This window comes from Penaeus chinensis, chromosome 7 (assembly GCF_019202785.1).
Source record: "Penaeus chinensis breed Huanghai No. 1 chromosome 7, ASM1920278v2, whole genome shotgun sequence".
Lineage (NCBI taxonomy): Eukaryota > Metazoa > Arthropoda > Malacostraca > Decapoda > Penaeidae > Penaeus > Penaeus chinensis.
In genome coordinates, this window is record NC_061825.1 from 23,098,579 (window position 1) to 23,107,520 (window position 8,942).

At 45.2% G+C, this 8,942-nt stretch overlaps 1 protein-coding gene across 2 annotated transcripts in view; it reads left to right on the forward strand.

Annotated features, from left to right (window-relative positions):
* Positions 1-8,942, forward strand: part of LOC125027332 (protein slit-like) — a 292,665-nt gene that overhangs the window by 203,733 nt on the left and 79,990 nt on the right. For both annotated transcript variants that reach the window (XM_047616353.1, XM_047616352.1), the window contains exon 4: positions 7,985-8,056. In XM_047616353.1, the coding sequence (XP_047472309.1) occupies positions 7,985-8,056 (72 nt within the window). The remainder of the gene's footprint in view (positions 1-7,984; positions 8,057-8,942) is intronic.

Genomic DNA, 8,942 nt, shown 5'->3' on the forward strand with positions numbered 1-8,942 from the left:
ATATATTGAAATCATAGACAAGAAACTCTTGGCAGAGATTTCGAAGTCGTCCTAACCAGTACAAACAGAAACTAATATCGGTCCTCATTTACATCCACTGATGGCCAGGTAACCTAAATCGTTTACAGTCAGGCGCAGTAGGTTTACATTTACAGGTAATCACCCGAACTACTCTGTGATCTTACACACTCATTCATGGTAAACAACCTTAGGAAATTATTAGCCAATATTTTTCTTCGCCTGGCAACACAATATTATACAGTAAAGATAATTCGTAAGCGTTTTTGGCTGGCGATACTTATCAACGGCGCTCAAACCGACACCTTTTCAAAGGAGAACTTCCAATTATTTCTCGGAAATAGTGACGAAAAGTAATGTCGATATAATCAAAGCTCAGAAGCCAGCCCAAACAAGACAATCAAGGTTGGTATTCGGATTGAGAATTAGTAGGAATTCTCTAACCTCGTCCGGAGTGTGGACTATAAAGGCTCAGGGGTATACCTATATTTTGGTTTTACTTTAGAGCTACCTGTAAACTAGTTATGGACAAAAACAGAAAATTATTTCGTAAACGAGGGTTTAACACAGTATGCAGGTAGAGAGAATTAAGTTTTGTCAGAAATGGATGACAAAGCCGGGCAGTTCGAGTAAACGGTATTTTGGGAAAACATTCAAACTGTGCAAACTTCCGCAAACGACCTCCACAAAAAAAAAAAAAAAAAATGTATATATGTGTGTGTGTGCGTGCGTGTATGAGTGCGTGTGTGTGCGTGCGTGTGTGTGCGTGCGTGTGTGTGTGTGTGTGTGTGTGTGTGTGTGTGTGTGTGTGTGTGTGTGTGTGTGTGTGTGTGTGTGCGCGTGTGCATGAAAAATCCTTCAGTTTTATGTTAGGTCCACATGGGGATCCGGATCACCACAAAAACCTAATCAGCTGATCTGTTGTCCATGGGCAACCCATCGAGAAAACGTCCCAGGCTGTCAGTATCTGCGCAGTCCCGGCGAAGGCATGGCTCCTTCCGGGGGTGCCGAAGGCCAAAGGGACAAAGAAGGGCAAAGCAAGAGGGACTCCGGAGTCGATGACAGCATCATTACGAGATCAAACATAGCTTACATTCAGCCTATTTTGCAATAAGAACGAGTCCGACGTCTTCGATTAACGATTCTCGATCTTACTGAATTACCTGTATGGTCGTGTAATTAGGAGGTCTGTGTTGTTTAATCCCGGCTCCGCTACCGGAGGCCTGAAACACACGGGAAGGTCTAATTAGCTGGTGTAATGACTAGTTAGGAAATGAATAATGAAGCTGATTATAGTTATTACAGATAAAGTGATGTTCAATAATTAGGTCCGTCGTCCACAGTGGCATCTGCGCGAAGGATATATGGCACGAGGCTGCTGTGTTGAAGGTAGTGATTATTGCGAGAAGGATGCGTCCTTATAGGTTTAGGAGAGGGAAGGAATAGTACTGACACGCTGATTAGCATGGAAGGTCGACCATTAAAAGATCACATTACGTTACGTTGCGGAGTAATATGAGCCTTGCTTCCATGAGGAGTTTATACATACCATCCGTGCATTAATCACGTTCTCGGTTTCTATGCGGAAGTTATGTGGTTCACTTACGTGCGCTCCAGCTCGCTCTAATTCTTTGAGAACTAGCATAGAATATTTCTCTTGTTCCACAGAACATGCCCATTTATAGTTGTTGAAGCTGAGCTGTGCCATATGCATAAATCACATCGTATTGATTCTTTCATTGGTAAATCATACTTACTGCACAGGAGAGATTCCCGGTATAAAGCCAGTTACTGCAGACGAGAGACTTATTACCACGTTATAGGATTAGCTAAAGGTTAGTCGAGATTTACGCTCATAGTGTGTCCGCAGACGAAGCGCTCGGGTCCGCTCCTCGCTCTCCCTTGGACTCTCTGCCTAGATCAATGAGCCGTTAGGATTAGCGTTACAAGTACTTGATAATCCTTTCTCTGCGGCCAAAGCGTATGAGCTCAGCGCCTGCACCATATTGGCCACGCCTATTCATGGCCGCGCTCGCTCGCCGCAATGCAGGGCATTAAGTTTGCTCTAATGTTCATCACTTTTTTCGCCATTTCTCGTGTGTCATTTGTTTTGTTTTTAGTTTTTCTTATCATTCCTTCCTCTTTATCACTAACCTCAAGTGGCTCACAACCTGCTGGTTTTACCTGTCCTTACCTGCCCATTTATCTGCGCTTCATCACCGATCATTAACGTGCAGGTGCGGCCCCTCGGTGGCTCCTCCCCTGCCTCTCTTCCCCCTCCCTTGACCCCATGGAGCCAGTTATTGGTACAGGCCCAGTGGTGTCCTACGTACCCCTGGTTCCATACCTATCCTACCTGATACATGTCCTGGTCAGAGAAAAGCCCCTTCCACCTCCCACCCGTCCTACTCGCTCCGTCCTGCACGGCCTACTCGCCAGCCGCAGCCCATCCATCATAAAAGCTGGTCTGCTCACTGAATATAGCCTTTACCTCGGTGGTTTTGCTATCCTCGTGCGTACCATAGCTAGCTTCTTACATGTCACTTCCCAGTCGCCTGCGCTGTATTACCAGTCTTTTTCCTTATTTTTCCTTGCTGACTCTTCCTTCCCGGCTAGTTATCTTCATCCAGGTTTCTCAGCCGAACTCTCTTTCCTCTTGCCAGTCCTGTTCATCTATACTTAGCCAGTTGTATTGATTTGCCTTCATATATGTCTATACCTACTTGTCAACCGGCCTGCCTTCGCCGATCGGTTAAGGGTCAACTTATTATTTAATCTCGTTGTTTTGTATATATATACATATATACATATATACACATTTATATATATATATATATATATGTATACACACATTTATATATATATATATATATATATATATATATATATATATATGTGTGTGTGTGGGGGGGGGGGGGTGTATGTCCATATCTCTCTCTCTCTCTCTCTCTCTCTCTCTCTCTCTCTCTCTCTCTCTCTCTCTCTCTCTCTCTCTCTCTCTCTCTCTCTCTCTCTCTCTCGCTCTCTCTCGCTCTCTCTCGCTCTCTCTCTCTCTCTCTCTCTCTCTCTCTCTCGCTCTCTCTCTCTCTCTCGCCCTCTCTCTCTCTCGCTCTCTCTCTCTCTTGCTCTCTCTCTCTCTCTCTCTCTCTCTCTCTCTCTCTCTCTCTCTCTCTCTCTCTCTCTCTCTCTCTCTCTCTCTCTCTCTCTCTCTCTCTCTCTCTCTCTCTCTCCCTCTCTCCCTCTCTCCCTCTCTCTCTTTCACTTTCTCTTTCTCTCTTTCTCTCTGTGTATTTATGCATGAATGCTTGTACGTATGCATATAAGTACACTATCCCATTCAGTCCGTCTTGCATCCCCAGTGCCCCCAGCCAGCAGCCCTTCCTCCTTTCATTTGGGCTTCAGGTTGCGTCCTCTCGGGCAGCGGCCGTTTCTCCCTGACAGATTGTCGGTTATCGGAGCTGCATAAACACAATGCTGTGAATACCTTGAGGATTTCTCCGCCACGCTCAGGTGCTTCCCAATGGCTGAAGCCGTGGCATGTCGTAGGGCAGGCTGCGGAGTACAGGTTGAGTGATGGCTCTGCTCGGCTGATCCAGGCGTGAGCGATCGTCTACAAGTGAAGTTATGTGGTGGTCATTAAGGCTGGAGCTGCGTGCTAGTGTATGCGAGATTGATTTACAATATCTAAATCATGGAAGACCATTGAAAAAGGTGCTAGGACCTCTTTTGTGTCTTCCGGGCTTAGAAAATAATTGTCATTTCTTAGTTATAATAGCTTTACCAAATATTATAAGAACGATGGCATCGGTAGTTGTTCGTGAAATGACGAGCATTGTAAAGCAGGGAGAGAGAAATAAAGAAAAGAAAAAAAAACTTCTGATAGCCATACCTGGAGGAGCAGAGGGAAGGCGTGTCCTTCCTCTGTTTCTCTTTTTCTCTTGGAAGGATATGACAAAGGGAGAAGCTCAGGTGCGTCGGAAGAAAACCCCATCAATTAGAATCCAAGGAGAGAGTGTGTTTAATGGCGCTGGGCCGCCGAGGAATAGGCCTAAATAGGAACAGAATGAAAGGAGGGACTCCGCAAAGATGTTCGAGCGTCTCCTCGCCACGATCATTAGTCAAAAAAATTGGTGCGATAAAAGATCGTGTCAGCGAAATAAAGCCATTATTTAGCGTTTTACGCCGCCTGCTGACAAATAATAACAAATTGTCCAGAGAGTAAACCTAGTTCAGCTGATAGGCCTAAGATCCAGAACGGGTCAGTGGTGAACCCACGTCCCATAATCCTTTCATCCGCTTAACACTGTGGGTATCTTTTATCTAGGTTCGGGGCAAAACCCAGCTAAGCTCTCCCCGTCTCCAAAGACGCTATTGTGGAAAGCTAATCATGTGTGGCGTCCCCCCCCCCCCCCCCCCTTGCGGAAACCCCCTCGCGAGCTTTCATTTACTACAAGTACGAAGCGTTTTGTGAAATAATGTTATAGGTTTCTGAGCTGAGTCAAGGGAGCGCGAGGCCCGAGATTAATTAGCAAAAGTGTTCATCCTCTTCACATTTGACACCGCTTTCGGAGCCCGTGTAATATCCGATGGCGCTCTGCGTCTGTATCATTTATGAAGTTATAACGAGATCACTCACAATTCAGCGCGACTTCTTAATTAATTCTTGGCAAGAGAGTTCCGTTTCACGAAGTTACTCAGCTGCAAATATTAATTACGACACCGAGAGCAGAGGGACATTTAGATGCGTAGAAGGCGGTCGGAAGAGGGCGAAGCGGAGCCACAGGGTTCAGTCCGAGGGGCTCCTCTCCGCCGCGCGCGACGCTCTGGGCTCCAGTCGCAGACTGGCGGAAGCTCTGCTAGTTGTTTTATTGTTAAGGTGAGGCTGAGGTTGCCTTTGGAATTATTTTCTTCGTGAAGCATAAATATCCCCAAGGCTTCCTGCTAAACCTTAGAAAGAAGGCCAGCCATGCTTTATATTGCATAACCGGCAGGAGATGCGATAAGGCATACTTTGCTATAATAATGATTATATAATATATACATATATATATATATATTTATATATATATGTATATATATATTTATATAGTGTGTGTGTGTGTGTGTGTGTGTGTGTGTGTGTGTGTGTGTGTGTGTGTGTGTGTGTGTGTGTGTGTGTGTGTGTGTGTGTCTGTGTGTGTATATACACATATGTGTGTATATACACATATGTGTGTATATATACATATGTATATATATTTATATATATTTATATATGTATGTATATATGTATGTGTATATAGTTCCCGCAAACACCTCGATTGACTTTCAACGTTTCGAAAACTTTATTGTATATATTCATGTACGCACAGTATGTATATACATATACATGTAAATGCGTAGATAATTAGCGGTTTGTTGAGATCATACATAATAATTACACGAACGCAGATCAGTAAGACAAACCATATAGATGTGTTTATATTAGATTTCCTCCTGGTGGATGAGAGGTAAGAAATTGTATCCGCCAGGATGCTGCGCCAAATGTGCTCCTCCCGAAGAGACCAAACATTTGCATGCTATCTTCCCCGGACAGGCGTTCCTCCCTGCCCTCATAGGCCGTTGGAGATAGGCTGCGACTACAAGCTGCCTTCACCCAGCCCCGCCCAGCCCGGAACATGCTACGCCAATCCTGATGTGTTACTGTTCACATAGATCATTTCATCACATATTAGTCCGGGTTAATTGCTCGTGAAGTTTGTTTAGCTCTCGTGTCGTTTATTTACTATGTTTCATTTATTTCATGTCGCGACATCTTTCGTTATCTGCTAAGCTGTATGTGAAATATATTAACTGAAGCTCAATAGTTCAGTCAGTGACCATCAACCAGCCATCGCCGAGTCCTTAAAGAACGCTGGCGAGGCGTATGTATTAGTAGACGCCCAATTCGGGTTGCATGATGCTTAAAAGCACTGTTAGCCCGTGCCTGGGCTCAGATCTGCCCCGGGCCACAGCGAGAAACTTCTTGATCAAAGAGCGAAGCAGGCCAATGCATTATGCAAGGCCAGCCTCTCCGTGTGGGCCGAGATGCCACTCGTTGATATGTAAGTCTTTCCGGCTCGTCCCCTCTGCTGATCGGCCACTCACTGGCCGGGCCACTTCCCTCGGGGTAATTGATACGACGTCAGGTGAATCGAGCATTATTCAGTCCCCAGCGTGTGATAGGGCGGCCTGGGCCACGTGATACCATCTGGGAGTGTCGCCGCCTCTCGCTGGTGCATCTGTGATACCAGTTCCTTATCAGTCAGGGAGGGACTCCGGGCTCTGGAGGAACACCTCATTTCTCGTGGCTGTTCGCTTTTTTCCTTTTTCTTGGCCGATCAACCTCCTCGCTTATCCGTTTGTTTGTGTCTTATTTGCCCCTTTATTCCCACTTTTTCTTTTCTTTTCTATTAGTGATCGTCACAGTCGCCATCTTTATTTTCATCCCTTTTTCTCGAGTTTTTTTTGGCAACGCTGGCCAGAGGAGGCAGTGTCGCTGCAAGGGATCCTTTTTTGGCAATGTTATTTGTATTGTATCTGGATTGGGATCACGCTTGTCGTCGTCCATCCCCACGCGCCCTTCGCGCTCGTGCCCAGCCCCTCGCCCTCCTCCCGCGTGTTCCATCCGGGTTCACCTTCGCTCAGCGATGCTCACCAAGTCTCTTGCTCTGTCCTCACGCAGGCTTCGACTGGTGCAAATAATGTGCGTTTGGAGAATCGTATGGAGAAAATCGTCTTTTGATTATTCACAAATTGGTCCTTTTCAATACATTTAATTTCCACCCGCCTCTCCAATTCTTCATCGCTTTCTGACGTTAGCGTAGACCAGCTACTCAACTGGCTACTCAACTGGCGGTCCGAATCCGGATCCTCTGCGTGCTGTAGCGGGGCCCCAGGCTCCAGGAGGAGAAAAACATACTTACATAAAATGAAGGTTCTGGTGATGGATTCTTGAAAGTGTATTTCCTCTACTGACTGTAGGGTAAGTTAGGGGACATATGGGAACACTATGGAGTACTTAGATTGGTGGTTTAATTTTCATGATTGTATGTACGGTATTTACCCGGACCTCTGCATAATAGTTGAGAAGCCCTGGCGTAGACGGTCACAGAGCACGCACCATATCAAGTAGGCAATGTTCAGTGACTTCATACCTTGTTTATCGCAAGCCCATGTATTGTGCCGCCATCAGTCGCTTCTTTCCAGTAAACTCGCATTCGCACCACGGTGGTTTAGCCGTTCATCCGGAAAAGGGCCTGCATTCGGACACATGCAGCTTCAACTTTCTTTCTTCTTCCTTGATTTTTTATTTTCTTATTTCATAAGCTATGTCGTGCCATGATAATGTTTCTTCATGACTCTCTCATTTTCCTACTAACCTTTATATCTCTGCGCGCAATACTTCCATAGCAGCGCTCCTCATCTTATTATGGTGTGGTCCTGAAGCCGCCCATTTCTTCTGTTACTTTCGGATTTGATTACTGTCTTTTTCGAAGTTTCCACGCCGATACGTCTGCTTTGGTTATATTGGAAAGCCTTATATTTTTATATTTTTCACTTCATAAAACACCTTTCTGAGAATACGTTTTCAATGCAGCTCCTGGGTCTGGAGCACCTGGCATGTTTGCTTATTTGGTGGTGACGATGTTTGTAAGGTACTTGCAGAAATGCAACAAGATTATTATTTTTTGTCAAGAGATTATTTGCTTAGGCAAGAAATGGACGTGATCGTCGCATTTCAGATTTCGTGGACAGCATTGTTTTTCAGTACCGGTAGTGTTCAGTAGAAAGAGTGAACAAAGCCTTAAACTAGGTTGCGGTTTCACGTACAACGCTTATATTAATTTTTGTCTTTCATTCTTCTAATTTAGATAACGTGTTTAAGGTCATGAACTATTGACATTTTTATCTCCGAAAAATATAATAGAGATATTCTTTTTTACAGTCGCCTTGACAACAATCGTCTGCAGCATCTGCCTGATAACCTCTTTGCAAACTGTCCAAGTCTCTACAAACTGTAAGTACTGCTTCTATACATTTTGTTAGTGTAATAAATGTGTACTTGTACTGGCTTTGTCATGTTCTTCTTGGGTGGACATACGATAGTACAAGACAAACGGACGTCTTATTCGTGACAAATAATCCTATCGACAAATAAAGTCCCTTTGTTTGGAGAGGCCGCTTATCTTCGGCCCATAGCCCGTGGGTCGAGGCTCACACAGATATAGCTCACACGTTGGCCTTCCTTGTGACGTCAGACGCAGAACAGCCGTACGTCAGTCTGTTTGTCAATGACCTGTTCACCTTTGACCTTTTGTAATCCCTTCGAACAGTCTAGAGATTAACGACTAAAAAGAAGGATTGATTTGCTAGAGTCCATCTGGATGCATAGAAAGATTGCCGTACCCTTCTATTTGCGGTTTATAATGAGGATGCTGGATAGGGAGATAAAAATTGAGAGCGAGAGCAGATAATGAGTGAGAGAGAGAATGAGTGAGAGAGGAATGAGTGAGAGAGGGAATTAGTGAGAGGGAGATTGAGTGAGAGGGAGAATGAATGAGAGAGAGAGAGAGAGAGAGAGAGAGAGAGAGAGAGAGAGAGAGAGAGAGAGAGAGAGAGAGAGAGAGAGAGAGAGAGAGAGAGTAAGGGATAGTGACAGAGAGAATGAGGGGAAGTCAACAGGATAAGAGGATGGGGGCCATGGGCGTGGGCGGCCAGGATGATGGATGGGCCCGTGGGTGTTTTGAGTGATAGCTCAGGTTTGAGACAGACGCCATGGGCGGCCGCGTTCATCCGGCCGGACCCCTGCCGCCCTTGCCTGCCCGTAATGCCCAAATCTCACGCCCACGAAACCCGTCTCTCGTCTTATTCATAGAAAGAATGTTTTAAAACGAATTTGCAGT